At 35.3% G+C, this 18,010-nt stretch overlaps 1 protein-coding gene across 6 annotated transcripts in view; it reads left to right on the top strand.

Moving 5' to 3' along the window:
- Nucleotides 1-365: 365 nt before the first annotated feature.
- LOC128168336 (laminin subunit alpha-2-like) overlaps nt 366-18,010 on the top strand; it is a 63,343-nt gene continuing 45,698 nt past the window's right edge. For 2 of the 6 annotated variants that reach the window (XM_052834573.1, XM_052834572.1), the window contains exons 1-10: nt 371-656; nt 4,994-5,286; nt 12,825-13,067; nt 13,322-13,381; nt 15,015-15,137; nt 15,380-15,469; nt 15,830-15,941; nt 16,069-16,187; nt 17,393-17,557; nt 17,786-17,941. In XM_052834573.1, the coding sequence (XP_052690533.1) occupies nt 590-656; nt 4,994-5,286; nt 12,825-13,067; nt 13,322-13,381; nt 15,015-15,137; nt 15,380-15,469; nt 15,830-15,941; nt 16,069-16,187; nt 17,393-17,557; nt 17,786-17,941 (1,428 nt within the window). In that variant the 5' untranslated portion in view covers nt 371-589. Of the gene's footprint in view, nt 657-4,993; nt 5,287-12,824; nt 13,068-13,321; nt 13,382-15,014; nt 15,138-15,379; nt 15,470-15,829; nt 15,942-16,068; nt 16,188-17,392; nt 17,558-17,785; nt 17,942-18,010 lie in introns of all 6 variants that reach the window. The other 4 variants (XM_052834570.1, XM_052834571.1, XM_052834569.1 and 1 more) reach the window with 4 other exon arrangements.

Here is an 18,010-nt window from a genome sequence, read left to right as displayed (position 1 = left end):
AGATAATCATATATGGTATTATTCATATATTTCCAAGGCATACACATACATTATGCCTATTATCTAACTTTTTCTTCTCTTTAAAAATTATGATATTGAATTGTTACAAAATATACAGTATAAAAATAAACTTTTAGTATTTACATTGTTAACATGTTAATCTGTTTATGTAAAACAAAAAATTGAAATAATTTTTTTATTGTCAATAGACCTTTGTAAGTGAATTTGTAATTGATAATTATTAGACATATTTACATTAATCCAATATATTCTTTTAATCATACTATGATTAATGGCCCACAACTTAATAGGAAAGCAATTGATCTTCATGGACTTTGCGCTTTAATTCGTTAACCATGTAAGTCATCATTCCTTTCTTTTCTGCTTTCTCGGCAAATTCCGTCGGTACAAGACCGGAAACAGACTATAGTGGTATTTTTACGGTCAGAGTGTGTTCTCCCATGCGTGACGGGCCGGGAAATTCAGAGAGCGTCTGCTTTCTCCGTAAATGCGAGGAAGGAAGCAATGGATAAAATGACTTTTCCTGCACACGGGTAGATTTTATGTGTCCCAGTCTTGTGGTAAAAACATGGTTTCCAACACCTGGTTTGTCTTTGTTTTTTGGACTCTATTTTTACCTGCAATCGAATGCCAAGGTAAGTTTACCTGTCAAAAAAGTATGTGTGACACAACCTTATCTCAGGTTGCGGTTTGAACTAAATTCGATTTTATTTATACCTTGATTAAACGGGATTTTATGCATTCAAAATTAGATCAGAATACATGAAAGAAATAAAAGATATAAGACCGTACGCGGACCACCTGCAACACAGCGGATAATCCGAGTAACTTTTATAGTAGAAGATAATTTGTATACCTTTTATTAATTCTTATAATCTGTAGTGAATTAGTGGCTTACTATTTTAAGTCTACATCCAAAGAATTGTGACTTTTTAATTCTGTGTGGGTCTTTATTGTAGCGGGGCCTACTGCCCGTTACGTTTGTGCCTATAAATTCCTATACTCTTGTGAAACTGACAAGCTAAATGAAATATTTCTAAACATTAATATGCTCTGTTTTCTACACTAACGTGCAGGCAAAAAAAAAAACCCTTCTAATCTTTTTGAATATTTTAACAGGATGTTAATCTAATAATCTCTCTCCAAATCTGTTTTTGAGTGCTGTAAGAGGCGGCAAGATTGAGACGAAATGAGTTAATAGTCGCCCAACAGTTGCCCTGTCCATAGAAATTGAAGAAATAACCAGAAATGTTACCAAGGCGTTAAAACTATTAAACACGTTTCTTCAGTCATTGAAAGGGGCGAAGGTCGGACTGCATGAATATCAATGTAAACTGTGAAGCTAGCTAGCTCTCTCTCTCTCTCTCTCTCTCTCTCTCTCTCTCTCTCTCTCTCTCTCTCTCTCTCTCTCTCTCTCTCTCTCTCTCTCTTTTCGATTGTTAGCAAAAAAGCCATGGCGAAAAGTGTTGAATTGAAGTATGGGCGTTTGTATAGAAATTGATTTTTTTTTTCGTCAAATGCAAAGAAAGTTGGAAAGTGCATGTATAATCTGCACCCCCTCTCTGCATCGCATGCAAAAACAATGCGTCCATCCCTGGAATGCATTGAATTAAAGGCGTGGGCGTTGTAAAGTTTAAAAATGTTTTTTCGTCATTGCACCATCAATTAAAGGTTGTATGGTATTAATGCAGATTCGCTATATACAGTATGTTTTGCACAAACAGAGAAAACTGAATGGTAACACGGAATCCGTACTTTGAACCTTTTATTTGCTGACAAAGTTATTCAGGAAATAAGTTACGATAAGGCCCCGTATTTCACTCATTCAGGTACCCACCCCAGTCAACACTGGGGTATTTGAGCGGTGGCCTTTATTGGAGAAATGAATTGACGTTTTATTGGTTTAGCGCATAAGCACTGTAACGGTAGAAACCACAGATAAAAGAATTTTGTGTGAAGTCCCTCTTATGTGTAAAAATTTGTTATTTGGTTTCTGTAATTAAACCATTTGTTCCCTTTTAATGTGTGGGCATTTGCGAGAGCGCGCAGGTGAGCCCCATAGAAAGTCGACTGAGGTGAAAGAAAGTATCTTGCTGATGAGGAACACACTATAGTTTGTCCCCGAATTATAAAACTACGAGAGATTACATCAAATTTCTAAACAGCAACATAGTCGCATATGTTTCCTTTAACTAGTTAATATGGCTCGGTGGCAAAGATTCTCCGATATAACAAATTGTATGATTTTACATGGTGAGGCAACGTGGTTATTTATGATAAATGTGTAGTCTAATCAAATTTATAAGTCTGGCTGACTGTATTCTTTCACAAAATTATATTTTCCATTTCTAAGCATTCTCATACGCATATCAAGGCTAAAAATTAATATCATATCAATATGTCGATGTCGTACATGAATACTAATTAGTAAAATTGCTAAATGTAAAGATTGGTCAAGAGTCCGTGCATTCCAGGCACGTAGCATCGTTTTTGAAAGGGGGGCATACTCATCCCAAAAATCTTGACAAGCAAAAAAAAAGAAGAAGGAAATTTTGAATCATAATCCGTGGGGGGGGGGGGGGGGGGGGCGCTGGCGTAGTATATCTATAACTTCATTATAACTCCAATTTCACTCCTAATATCCTTATTTTGATATCAATTTGTTACATACTCCCAAAAAGTAGGGGGGGGGGGGCAACTCCATGATAATTCAATTTTTTATATGTAAATTTAAAAAAAAATTAGTTGCTGCAAGAAAAAGTGGGGGGGGGGGCGGCCTCCCCCCCCCCCCCCCCCCCCCCCGATGCTACGTGCCTGCATTCCCCATTGCCCCATTCAACATTGCGAATTGAAAAAAAAGGTGAATATCTTCATGAACGTATTCCAGCTGTATATCAGTTTCGAATTCGAAAAGAAGACGTACCATCTAATGAAATTTCAAGTACGGCTTACCTAATGACACGATGGAGGGAAAAATGAAAATTGTTTTCAGTCACTCAATAACTTGAATAAGTCATTTTGTTTATGTTGTTATCGATGGGAATTATGAATACGATCATTAAGAGCCGCTATTGATGTAGTGGTATTTTTTTTTATACGAAATGAGACAAAGTGGCGACAGCATTTCTTTTCTCACCAGACTATTTATAGGCCTATAGATCTGGATATTCTCGAGATTTTCTAGAATTTCAAGAGATTTTACTGTAATACTTTACAGTGCGACATTTCGGACGACTGCAGCAGGAATTACATACAGCTTTTCGGCTCACCAGCTGTCATTTTAACATCTTACAACTACAATTTTGCTTGTCCTCTCTCAAAATATAACACATTATCTTGTGACGGTCAGACCGGTTCGAATACCGGCGCCAGATAGCTGAGTTGGTAGAGCACCTGACTAGAGATTCAGGGGGCCCGGGTTCGAATCCCAGTCTGGTCCGTCATTATTTCTCCCATCCCGTTACACTTGGTGCCGTGACCAACCCCTGGAACTGACAGGTGAACTCCTGCCAGGGGAAGAGCTTGAGGTGATCTTCGGAGACGAAGATCATTTAAGGGGGGAGGAATGTGACGGTCAGACCGGTTCGAATACCGGCACCAGATAGCTGAGTTGGTAGAGCACCTGACTAGAGGTTCAGGGGGCCCGGGTTCGAATCCTGGTCTGGTCGGTCATTATTTCTCCCATCCCGTTACAATCTTATAAAAACATGCCAGATTAGTGTTGATTATAATAGGATACAGTTGAACTTTGATATCTCAAACACTGATATCTCGAATATAATGGATATGTCGAAGTGATTTGTATGTCCCAACCACCTATTTTTGAAGTATTTTACCATTGATATCACCAGAGACATAAAGAACAGAGATTGGCTACTTCACCATTATACTCTGTCCCGGGTTTTTGCTTCCATCACTTTTCGCTTGATATTTCCATAGTCATAAATACCTTTGTGCTTAAACTACGTTTATCCACTAATATGTAAAATGTCCAGATTATCTGTTATGAAACGCCCCCTCTACCGCTTCAGGTTTCAATACACATCCCAAAATAGAAAGTCTACGGGGATTTTGCATTGCATCAGCCATAATTATGCCCGGATGATAACGTTGAAAATTGTGCAAGGTTTTCCGTGTGAATTCAGAATGGAGAAAAGATGTAAACATTTCCCATTATAAATCTCTGTAAGAAATCTATTTTTGTTCCTGTGAACTGTTATGAGTGAAAAATGATAATTTGTCAATGAAGATGTCTTGGATATTTTCCCTTTTATCGATTTCAACAGCATTTCTTTCACAGGTATGTGTATTTTTATTAAAAATAATCAAAAAGTGATGGAAGCAATAACTTGGGACAGACTATAGCGTGTTCTGTTGTTGAAAAATGTTACGGGACCAACCTTACTTTGAGAACTCAATATTAGTAAACTGAGATAATGATCTTGAACCAAAAGGATATTGGTTTTTATGAAAAATGTGCAAAGGTTTTAGGCATTTTTGAAACAAAAAATTGAAAAATCAGATTAATATACTCGGACAATGGGTTGCCAACTGCCGCCTAAAACTCTTTTAATATTGTTTATAAGACATAAACTCATGAAAATATAATGTTTTGGTAATAGGTTTTAGCTGTTTATATTTTGATATAATTGTGTATTTGAAAGACATACTGATTTTAACTGGGAATACTTTACAATAAGAACTGCGAGATTTCGATCAGTTGCCAATCTCTGTTACTTATGTCTCTTATATCAAGAATACTCTGATATCTCAAAGTTTTTAAAGAGTCCCATATCTAGTTTGAGATTATGGGAGTTTGACTGTATTTTCTCTTACAAAAGCACAAAAGTTATTTACATGTATTGTATTTTCTCTTCTTACAAAAAAAAGAGAGAAATTACAACACCAATCCATTATGTGATATTGAATGATATTTTTCAAGGTGTTTAAGGGTATGTTTTTGTTTTTTCAGATGATATTGGATTATTCCCAAACATTCTGAATTTGGCAACAAGGTCAACCATAAGTGTTAATGCAACCTGTGGAGAAGAAAAGAGTGAAGTATTCTGTAAGCTTGTAGACCATGTCAAGATTTTCCCGTACAAGAACTCGCATTGTGACATCTGCGACGCTAGAAGCCGAGATGAAAGACAGCGACATCCAATAACTAATGCTATAAATGGGAGGAATTCCTGGTGGCAAAGTCCCACCCTCACCAACGGAGCAAAGTTTAACTATGTCACCATTACCCTTGACCTCAAGCAGGTATAGTTGAGACATTAGACCCAATTTCTTTTTTAGTTTTAGTAAAAGTCATATTATATCCACATCCTGAGTCTATATGAATATAATATCCCATGAGTTGTTGCATTTATATTGAAAGGTCAGTTTGTGAGCTGCATTAATCATTACTGTAATAAAAACTATGGCAGTGTCATTTGAAGTTCTTTAAATGTCTCATTTAAAAATTAGCAAATTTATGGGGGGAAAAAAACCACAGGAAAATCTCAACTGTGCAAAATTGAATCATATCTGATCTTATCCCGCAATAAGCCAACAGTTACCTATGCTGCATTCTCACACTACATAAATTCTGAATGAAAAAATTTGATAATGGGACAAAATTAAAAAATTTCATCTGAAAATATCTGAGCATATCTGATGTGGTATACCAGTATTGATAAAAATGTATCTCATTTAAATGAGATTCAGATTTAAATCACAAATGACAATGGAGGGAAAAAGGAAATCATATACTCGAGTACAGAAAATGCAATTTAATGCAAGAGTGTGAAAGTTCTTGAATCATTGAAACTAGAAAAGAAAGTAACTGGTGTCTAAAGGTGCCCTTGCTGGATTATTGTAGAACAGACAGCCCTGACATTAAATGTTTGATATGTAAATAGAAGTATGGTTAAAATGATTCTTGTCATATTTGATCAACTTTTGAGTGACCTTTAAACTGCTTTGTCAAAATGCATCATTGAAGTTAAATATTTTAAATGTTATCACACCCTATGTGATTGATTTTGCATTAGTTCAGGTGTCAGACATTAGAAGTTTGATAGAATGGTTTTATTTTAAACTTTTAAACGTTTCACATTGTACAACAAGGTAGGTGCATATCAACCAATACCAGGAGTTTACTTCTGAACAGATATTAAATTTCATTGCTGAAAAGTATCTGTCAAATATGATTTGATGTAAGGTCGCCTTTTGGGCTATTGTTGTGTCTTGTTGTTTTTCGGTTTGTGAGCAACTTGTTTTTGTGCATACCAAATTAACATTACAGATTGGAGATTTAATGTTGTTGATATTTAAAGTTTTTGTACAATTTAGTATTCTTACGACAACTATATTGATAGGATGATTCTGATTGTGTTCTTGAGTGAATCGCTGTTGTCATACTACACTCTGAAATAAAATCATGTGGGTTCCATTGTATATTTTATATTCTCACCATTTTGTAGTTTTATTGAAGAAATTCCATAGTGTGTAAAGATTGGCATCTTATCTCCATGTTTCTGTGATGTACCCCAGAAATCTATTCAAAGGTAGACAATATGGTATAAAAAGGTAGACACCAAGTATAAAGGAACTGGAATAAAAGCAATCTCTTTAACATGAAGTAGACACTTTGTTTGATGCAAGGAAGATCAAAGATGATGTGTGCTTCAGATTTCTTGATTAGCACAAACAGTTTGTTATGTAAATAGTGGTTGTTGTGTGACAAAATTTATGCCATTGAGTTTATCGTATGGTGTTAAGTAGCCCCAAAGTGTCTGTAATGTTATTTTTCACTTATACAAATGTTACAGTGTAATACTAAGGAACCAGCTGTACCCAGTGAAACATCTTTTTGACATATGATTAGTATGACAGACATTAAACAGCTGTCTTAATTGACCTTGACTCTTGTTACTTATGGAGCAGGAGTCAATGTCATAAAAATCGAAAATTATGAAATTATTTGAAAAAATAAAATTAATATATGTGGTATCTATCAATGACATATATGGAATAGCAAACAGAACTGAGTAAGAAATTCCATAACTTTTTACTTTTACAAAAAAAAGTAAAAAATACACTTGTTTTGCAAATGAAATCATATTCGGTGTTACAGCTTTAAAAGTTATGATTTTGGCATGGAGATCAAAAAGATCTCATCATTTAATTTCACATAAGAAATAATTCTAATCTTATCGACCAAAGGAAAGTAATGAAATGTAGTAAAACATGCAGGCTTACAAATCATTATGCAAATATACAACTATACAAGCTTTATATCTTTACACCTTATGATAAATGATTATAATTAGTTTAACCTATTCAGTAGAAAGAGATATCAATATATTTGTAGATTTTCATTAGAAATAAGAATCCTTAGTTGAACAGAATGTGTTGTTGTTTCACTTATTAAAGCCTTTGAAATGCAATGTTGTTTTGCACAAGAACACTGGTTCATGCCTTTGTGCTGTAAGTTTGATGACTGGTATTTCAAGTTGTGTGCACCTTCCCATTAAACTTACCTGTATGCATGAAGTCATTTAAAGCTTGCAGACATGACAAAGAGGCAGAGCAAGCATTGGAAGAAAGGGATTAAGGAATTCCATCCAGTGTTGAGTCATTCAAACCTGATCTTTTGCAGTGGGGCAGATTAAATTTTGACTATTGATTAGAGAAGCAGAATATGATATCCAGATGCATTAACCTAGATTAATTTTGAAAAATGTCTGTTAATCCTCTTAGTTCATGAATTAATGAGATAGAGAGAGAGAGAGAGAGAGAGAGAGAGAGAGAGAGAGAGAGAGAGAGAGATTCGAAATTTCTTTGGTAGGTAAAGGATATCCATGGAGTTTCACCAAAAGGAACAAAAATCATGAAGCTTTGTTTGTTACAGTCGATCATCAACAATTTTAGAATTTATATGCCTTCAGTTTGAAATCCTTAAGCAGTATATAATTTCTCATTAAATACCATGATGCTTGCACTCTTTACAAATCTCATTAAAGAGCCACTGCAAAGCTTAAGTTATCTAATCTGGTGTAGTTCATTATCTTCTTTGAATTCTCACACACTGTAATTAACAGCTTCTCTTTCATGCTGTGTTAGATTTGAATTTTGACTGCACTTAGAAGCCATAAAAAGGCTAAGGGTTAATGACTCTGAATTCCCCTGTCTTCAAATTCTGATCCTTTGAATGATTAGTAAAGTAAGCCGTTTCTTTATAATTTTTGTGAAATGGACAATAGCATATTAAATCCTTACAAGATTTTGTAGTTGTAATAAAGCATGGGAATATTAAAATTTACAACAGGTTTATTCATCATGCATTATGACACATCTTTCATTTTACATTTTATTGACAATTCATAGTGATGAATAGCCAAATTGAGAGTTGTAAAACAAATATTGTTAAGATTGAACGAATTCAAACCCAAGTTAAATCACTGAAATATTTTCTAAATGAGTAAGATGATTCCAACACTCTCCATTCAGAAAGGGAGTTGTGCCGATGAATTGATTTTTGTAAAATGCACTTCATCCAGCCCATATTATTTAGTGCAAACATGGTTTGCCATTCTCTCTGGTTTAATTGTTTTAAGTAGAAGACTAAGCTTTGAGGTTTTATAGACACCCTTCATTAGTGTCAGGCTATCTGTAGGTTGTACAGGGATGCAGATCAGTAATTAATACAAGAGTCTGAAGCCCCCACCGACTACAGCCCTAATTCACCGACAATCACATGACACAGAGAAATTAAGGAAGTCAGAATTGTCTTATCTTCCAAAACTCATCCATTCGACAAGTACAAATGTCAATTCTGCATGATTTGGTCCTAAATGGAGCATAAAACGGTTTAAAGAAGGCCTGTTAAAGTCTCACACATCATCTGATATGTAATTTATGATCTTGTTTGTCATTGTCGTGGGTGCAGTTTTTTGTGTGGAAGAAATCGGAATTGATTAGACCACACCTGGGAAGCCTAAGAAAGCTCGGGGAGAAATTAAAGTTTCTCAATACAGCTGAATTAAATGAAATGGAAATAGTTTTTATTCCCATGCAGTCACATTTACATTGCCAAGAGTGATTAAAAATGACACATATTTATGCAAGAATAAATCCAGATGGTCAATACCCGGAGTAATGAGTAGGTTTATACCGCTGAATGTCTTATTAAAGCAGTATATAAAGAATTATGATAGTTACCATGTTTATATTGTCCCTTTAAGGTAGTAAAAAAAATTCTGTTTGTCTTCACTGCAGGGCTTAGATGTCATATATATCTTCTGTGGTGAAGATTTTGTCAATTATTTGTACAATTATAAAGTAAAGCCTTATATGTGCATTAACCACAAGTTTGAAAGAATATTATTCAAGCCTAATACCAAGAAAAAGTCATGGGTGTTGCATGCTTGGGGCTAGATTCGGATACACATAATGCAGTGCTCTGGAACCCATTCATTTTCGGAGTGTTGTGGGTTGAAATGTCACCTACCCTACAATTACCCTATCTCGCACCTCACAAGCTAATTAAAGTGTACTCCGTAGTCTCATTTTTTTTCTTCCAAGGTGAACTTGGAGACACCTGAAATGTTCTAAAACAAAATTAGATGTCGCCAAGTTCTTGATTTTGTCTTAGCGTGGGGGAAAGCATTGGCAATCTGTAGAAGACCAGAAATGAGGTCTTTTATTAAAAAGTTATAGATTTATTGTGTTGACATATATATCTCCCTCACCTTTTTCATGAATGTAGCCTACATTGGTATTTGGAACTTGGTACTCCAAGGGAGATAAGAATCGCCTCCATTTATCATAGCTTTATCAGAGTCCAATATTTGCAGGGATTTAAGTGTTGAAAGAGACCTTGTAAATATGTGTGTAAAATGTTTGTCTTGGTGTTTAGTATATCATCTGAGCAGTGGTTGGAGGGTTGTCATGTATGAAGCCCCTGAATTCTGGATCCTAATCAGGTCAATTTGTTCGTCATTCTTTGGGCAGGCCACTTTGTAAAGCGTCATAAAGATCTGAACTCTTTGATCAAGTATCACACCTCTCCAGTGCCTTATATTTTGCCCATCAAGTATTTCTTTTGCCAACATGCAATGCCCTTATTCTGTTTCATGTTTAGAATTTAAGTTTTTATTGTAATAGTATGTGACTGACTGTGAATATATAATTACAGAGTTCTGTGTATAATTTAATACACCTTCAAACTGTCATTAAGACGTGATACTGTGACCATGCAAACTCAAGTCTTTCATCCCTACCAAAACAGTTCGTGATATATAAAGAAAAAGGGTAAAAAAAATTGTTAGATGTCTTAGAACTGCATTATATGATGTTAATAAGTTTATCTTAAAAACATGGATTGTATACATATCCAAGCTAATTGGTTTCTTAATTTGCAGCCGTCTTGTAGATTTACAAATTCGGGCACCTTCAACTTTGGAAAATTAGATCATTACACACGTGTTTTAAGGTTTTTAATTCAACAATTTTAAAAAGGATATGCTCATAGAAAAAAAAATGTATTACAAATTTGTTTAAGCCAATCTGCTCTGAATACTAAGAAGTCTGGTATTGGGTGACCCCATTTCTACATTAGGTGGCAGGTGCAAATTAGATCCACTAATAAAAGCTTTTAGCCATTAACACTTGCCAAATTGAAATTTGGGCTGATATGGTGATGATTTACAGGCATAAATAAGTCCTTGAATCCCGGGAATAGCTTTCAGAATGTGAAATGGACTATAGCTTTGGAGACAGTTATGTTTAACAGCTGATAAGGGTCATAGTTCATCTCCCCTAGAAAGTATATAGATTTACCTGATTATGTCATTGTTACATGTATGTTTATTGTTTGTTTTGGAGTAATCTACTGGACTGATATGACATATCATCACATACAACTCAATGGGATAATACACTGGGGTGTCATTTTTCTATAGATAGAAGTCGACCTGTTGAAATTCGGATTTTTTCTTTATAAACACAGCATTGTAGGGGGTGTCTGAAATCAGAAGGGCATAGGTAACTTAGAATGTTAATCTATCATCATCAGAAGAAATTTGCTTTTTAAAAAATGGAATTGAAATGCACCCTGGTAATAAATTTCTTAGTCAAGTAGCTGGCCACAAGTTTGTCTGGAGAGGCTCTATATAGACAAGAGTTGATATTCCTTTTCTTTCCAGTTATCTTAGCAGGGGTCAGGATTACTCTTTCAAAGTTTTTATCTACACGACAAAGTAAATTTACCACAGCCATAAAATATCATTTAAAGTATGAACAAACACAATCCAGTGAGCCCACTGCTTTACTCCATCTTGTCAGTGTGTGGCGAATAAGCTTACAGTGTAAGTCAGGACTAGACAATCTTAAAGATTTTTTTTTTTTACATTTCTCTGTTGGAACCAGTGGACATCACATTATGAGTTAATATTTCTTTTTAATTTGTGACTTATTTTTGTTCTTTTTGATAGCATTCATAGAATACCTCTTACCTCTAGCATACCTGAACAATTTGGGGGGGGGGGGGGGTAATTTGAGGGAATGAGATAAATGTCTGGTAATAAGGGATTTTATTAAATTTGATGAAATTGAATAAAAATGGAAACGAAATGCACAAGAGTTTTGGACAGAGAGAGAGAGTATTTACAATGCAAGTCAATGAAGTCATTTATGTGTCAGTGGAACACTAAAGGTGTCACATAAATGTCACCTTTTGACCAGAGCACTTGTCTTTTGAAGACATATGAACAAATGAAGGACTTGATTAATGAAAGCGCTCACAAGATTGAAATCGCTCACAAGATTGAAATCGCTTTTGAAAACTTTTAACTGTTTGACTAGTAGTGGAAGTATATGGATTTTTTTTTTTTTACACACTAGGAGAATATGTCTATTAAATTATGATATTATATAATACATTCTTACATTAAGGATATTATGAGTAGAGAGCACTAAACACAATTCTTTTTTAACTTCAGGTCTGCGTTGTGTTTCATATTTAACAAGAGCTTTTATATCAGCTCAGAAAATCAAAGTTAAAAATCGAAACCTAACAAAGCATGCATTGAAAAAATTTAGAGAACTTCAATCAAGTTCAAAATCTTTCACGCTTCATTTGCTTGAATTTTAATAGAACAATGTCCAAGGTTTTTTTTTCTTGTAAAAAGAAAATGAGTGTTTATAGCCTCTTGAGTTGGTTTGGCATTTAAAAAATGGATTTTCATTCACATAATTATTTGTATTGTTGCAAGTATGTTGATCAAAAGAAATAACAAATAAATGACATTTTGGAAAATTTTGGTGATTTGTATTTCCTTGTTGTTCTGTATCATTGCACAGAAAACACAGGTGCATTGGCACAATAAGAGACGGAACTTGAGATACAGAACTATTGAACTGCAGAAATCTTATTAACTCGCTACAAATGTGGAAAATATGGGAATTTTTATTGATAAGTTCTGTGAAAGTAATTTTGATGTGAGGTACATTTGCTTTTACCTGTTTCTCCCATAAACAGGGATTATATTTATTTGATTTTGTTTACTTCAAAGTTATCAATAGCCTTATTGTGTCAGATCACTTACTCAGACTTTTATGATTTATGAGAAAAAATCATTTAGTGTGGTCCCTGCACCTTCAGCTTATTTTATGAATTTTAAACAGGATTTTTTAAGTTATCACTTTTATGTAATTTGGTTTTTCATTACAGGTTTAAAAGATTCCACAGCCCCCCCCCCCCCCTTCTCTATTTCTCAAGTGTTCTTGTAACTTAAACTTTGTTCTTTTTCTAGGTTTACCAGGTAGCTTACGTCATAGTAAAGGCAGCCAACTCCCCACGGCCGGGGAACTGGATTCTGGAAAGATCCATTGATGGCGTGAATTTTCAGCCCTGGCAGTACTTTGGTCTTCGAAATCGAGACTGCAAAAAATTGTACGGCATAAAGGCCAGTCGTAAAATTCCCACCTACCTCAGAGATGACGAGGTTATCTGTACAACAAAATACTCAAAAATCTACCCACTGGAAAATGGAGAAGTACAGTCTTTAAATAGAATTAAATTTATTTGAAATCCACAAAGCAATCCTCATAAATTTTGAGCACACTATACGTTGTCAGAGTCCGACTCCCGTATTATTGATTTCTTTGCAATGCAGAATAGAGTTTGGATACTCTTTTATAATATACATGTAATTAAGTAATAATTTTTTTTGTGAGAAGAATAAAAGATAATAAAGAAAGGTTGTGTATTTAGATAACTTAGAGTATTGACTATTTTCTTTTTGTGCAGATTTTCATATCGCTTGTCAATGGGAGACCGGGAGTAAAGAATCCGAGCCCAACTCTGCTGGTAATTATATATATATAAGATCAGTGCTGATGATATCAAATCACTCATTTGATGCGCTATCTCTCTACTTGTGTGATGAAGGTGTAAGAATTACCCTAAATTAAGCTAATTTTCCTCAGCATATTGTGCATGAACATGAATCATAGTGTGATGATAAAATTTTGAGTGTAAGCTGCTCTGTCTGTTTATTAAGGCCCCTTTGTTTCATTGAGCTTCTTTACTCTGATACAGACATCAAAGTACTCCTCTGATTACCAAGTTAGATGATCCACAGCTGATCGTAAAAAGCCAGAAAGTTTATGTGGTAGAAATTCCTTTCTAATCCCATTCTAATAAACACTGACATACCTGTGTAATTAGGATCCACTAGTGTCCTGCTCCCCCACTCTACGACCAGACCTTTATACTCTTAATGCTTCCATTTTATGGGAAACATGTTTCAGAGCGAAAAAAAAACCCTTAAACACAGCATGCAAGTGTTAATAGTTGAAGACTAAGACAAATTAACTTGATCACGCTGACACACTGGCTGTCTTGTGTTTGTTGCATGAAAAGTGAGAAGGCTTAGGTACATGTTATACATATATTAAAAAAAAATTGGAATTTTCAAGTACATGTATTCCCAGTGTTATCAGAAGATGAATTAGGTTCCTTACTGTAAATCATTAATTTTCATGTTGGCTCAGTTTTTTTGACATTATGGGTACCCCTCATCCACAAATTTTAATAATTCAATGAATTATAAAACTTTATCTTTATTTACCATTCATGAAATTGAATCCATTTAATTAAGTGCCATTGAATCTGTAAAAAAAATTTGGCAATCAACAATAAGTGGTTCCCACATATTAAAACAATATCACTTGTATCAATGTGACTTTATGTGATCACTAGATTTTCATTTTCATCCATTTCACATTTAAATAATTTTTGGCATCTAAATATAGAAATTACATTACCATGCAATTTTTCAATTACTTACTGTATCAGCGAGCAATAAAGTAGATATCTAAAAGACAGTGTGAATTGTTACAATAATGGATCTTGACCCTAATTTTCAAATTTATAACCTCCAGGGAACAGGTTTGAAACAAATGCATGTACTCCACAGAAGAAGTAATTAAATCTGCTCTTGTCAATCAAAGGCAAACTACAGACATATCCATAAAAATTAGTCTAACTCAGTCATTGTATCACATGTTTAGGATTGATAAAAAACGAGGCTGCAGGAAGCATACTGTAAAACTGCTCTTTGGAGACTTTAGTTCATTGATCGATTCAAAACTAAATTTTCTGACAATTCAGAATTCCATAACTTCCATTAAACATATTTGGGGGTCCTCTTCTTTGGGCAGTGGACACCATACATGTTTCATGTGGAAAACTTTAAAGTACAGAAAATTTCTATCCCTTGTTGAACTGATGTTGAGTTCAAAAGCTTTGCATTATGAAGTACATTTCATTTTTTGCTTAGCTCTTTGTAATGATCATAATCCCAGCATTTGTATTTCTTTAAAGTAGATATCATCTGTCATTTTCTTTTATTCCATATTTCGTACCTTAGATTTATGAGGTGTAATTGATATAATTGATATGCAGTAGATCTATTTATGAGTATTTTAAATTGTAACAGGAGTTTACCTCAGCTCGCTATGTCAGACTGAGATTACAGAAGATAAGGACACTCAATGCTGACCTCATGACCTTCAGGTCATCCAGTGACCTCAAGTTCATCGATCCATCTGTTACCAGGAGGGTAAGACTCTGACCTTACTGACTTGAATAAGAATACATGTTGTGTTGCTTATGTGCTTAAAAGTACATGTATTCTTCTGCTCCGTGCTTTATCATTGCAATGATATTTGGTTTGGTCACAGCCAAAAAGAGCTTTTTTCCAGTGTTTTTTTAAGTTTGTTTTTCAAATTATTTACACAAAAGATAGTTTATTCCATTATACATTTGATTAGACAACTGAATCAGGATTGTTTTTTGTTTCAGTACTTTTATTCCATCAAAGATATTTCCATTGGAGGGCAGTGTATCTGCTATGGTCATGCTTCCGTTTGTTTACCTCGACCCAACTCAGATGTAAGCATCCAAAGTGTCATACCATACTTACGTGAATTGTTACCGGTACATATGTATAAGTATAATAAAAGATAAAGAAATCAATGTTACAGATTTCTATAAATATATATGTGAGGTAAAATTTTGCAATTACTGTGTCTCAAAGAATTCACTTTGAAGTCATTTTTTCAGAAGTAAAGAAATCACAAAATGTTATTCATTGCAATACCTCGATCCATTCAAAATCTGTTTGAGCAGTAAGCATGTAGAATGCAAAACTTGACTCAAGTACATGTATTTATCCCTACAATCACAGTACTAAAGTAATGGAAAGAAGATGAAAATGACACTCTTTTGATGTTAACTTTTCTTTTACTACAGAGGCTTTATTGTGAGTGCAAGCACAACACTTGTGGCAATAATTGTGAAAAATGTTGTGAATTCTACTACCAAAAACCATGGCGACCAGGGAACAATGGCCTCAAATGTGAAAGTAAGATTTTAGCTTTAGATTTTGCCTCTAGTTTCCTGTAAGTGTTGCTTGATAAGAAATAATTTTTCAAAAACATCTTATTTTTTGAAAAGAAATGAGTCTGACTAATTTTATTTTTGATTTCCAGAATGCAACTGTCATGGCCATTCCACAGAGTGTGTGTATAATGCCACAGTGGATGCAATGAGGCTCAGTCTTAACACAGCGGGGGAGTATGATGGGGGAGGAGTCTGTATAGACTGTAAGGTAAGGGGGAGTTTGTATAGACTGTAAGGTAAGGGACACATGAACACAGCGGGGGAGTATGATGGGGGAGGAGTCTGTATAGACTGTAAGGTAAGGGACACACAGAACACAGCGGGGGAGTATGATGGGGGAGGAGTCTGTATAGACTGTAAGGAAATGGACACATAGAACACAGCGGGGGAGTATGATGGGGGAGGGGTATGTATAGACTGTAAGGTAAGGCACACATGAACACACAGCGGGGGGAGTATGATGGGGGAGGAGTCTGTATAGACTGTAAGGTAAGGGACACACAGTACACAGCGGGGGAGTATGATGGGGGAAAAGTCTGTATAGACTGTAAGATAAGGGACACATAGAACAGAGAGGGGGAGTATGATGGGGGAGGAGTCTGTATAGACTGTAAGGTAAGGGACACACAGTACACAGCGGGGGAGTATGATGGGGGAGAAGTCTGTATAGACTGTAAGGTAAGGGACACATAGAACACAGAGGGGGAGTATGATGGGGGAGGAGTCTGTATAGACTGTAAGGTAAGGGACACATAGAACACAGAGGGGGAGTATGATGGGGGAGGAGTCTGTATAGACTGTAAGGTAAGGGACACATAGAACACAGAGGGGGAGTATGATGGGAGAGGAGTCTGTATAGACTGTAAGATAAGGGACACACAATACACAGCGGGGGAGTATGATGGGGGAGGAGTCTGTTTAGACTGTAACGTGAGGGACACATAGAACACAGTGGGGAGTATGATGGGGGAGGGGTATGTATAGACTGTAAGTTAAGTGAGATCATCTGTGTTATGATTGTCACATAGAATACAACGAAGCAGTATGGTAGGAAAGGAGTCTATATAGACTGAAGTAAACACTATTGCATAAAATCACTATATTTCAACCCTCCAAGAGTTTATAATAAGAGAGGAGGAATATGTTTAGACTCTAAAGTAAATTAACTGATGCTGTAAAAATTTCTAGGTGTGTACATAAACATAATTTACTTTCAAATTCTTGTTCTGCCAAAATCGCCTCCGTCGCAGCTTGGCCTTGGATTCAGCTGCCTGGTTTGGAGTCATGTAGTCACCATCATTTCCACCTTTACCTCTTTCTTTTATTATTTACCTTTTACTGACAGATTTGTGATTGTATATAGTATCAGTGTTTAAATTTTACTGGCCGTACATTTTCAATTTAATTTTTCAGGACTATACCACTGGAATAAACTGTGAGAGATGTCTGGATGGATATTACCGCCCACTCGGGGAAACCCCTCACTCTCGGTATCCTTGTAGACCATGTAGATGTGAAGTCACTCTTGGGTCTACAGGAAAATGTGTTCCAGATGACAGCTTGATGAGTGAAGGAAAAGTAATACAATTAAAATTTCATGTTGTTGTGTGGCTGAGTAAGGGTTTATACCTGTATAAGGGAATATTTTTTTGTGTTGATTTGTAGCACTAGAAATTTTAAAGATGTGTTTTGATATAACAAAGGGGAAAAATATTCTGTTGGAGTATTCAGCTACATGTAATGAAATTTTTACTAGCCTCAGTTGATAGCTTGACGATATGTACCGTACTTTGCCTTGTTCTGCAGAGACCCGGAGACTGTGAGTGTAAGGAGGGCTATGGGGGACCCACCTGTCAGGAGTGTGCCTTTGGTTACTATGGATACCCATACTGTAAGCCCTGTCCCTGTAACAGTGCTGGAACATTGAGCTCACAACAATGCAGTGGCAACTGTGTTTGTAAGGTAACGATGTCAGCAGATTCTTCTTTATACACATATACCATATGTAGGTACCGGGTATATGGACTTCAT

The sequence above is a fragment of the Crassostrea angulata genome, chromosome 10 (assembly GCF_025612915.1).
Source record: "Crassostrea angulata isolate pt1a10 chromosome 10, ASM2561291v2, whole genome shotgun sequence".
Lineage (NCBI taxonomy): Eukaryota > Metazoa > Mollusca > Bivalvia > Ostreida > Ostreidae > Magallana > Magallana angulata.
Note: the sequence above shows the minus strand (reverse complement) of the source record. Positions and strands in the feature narration are given on the sequence as shown.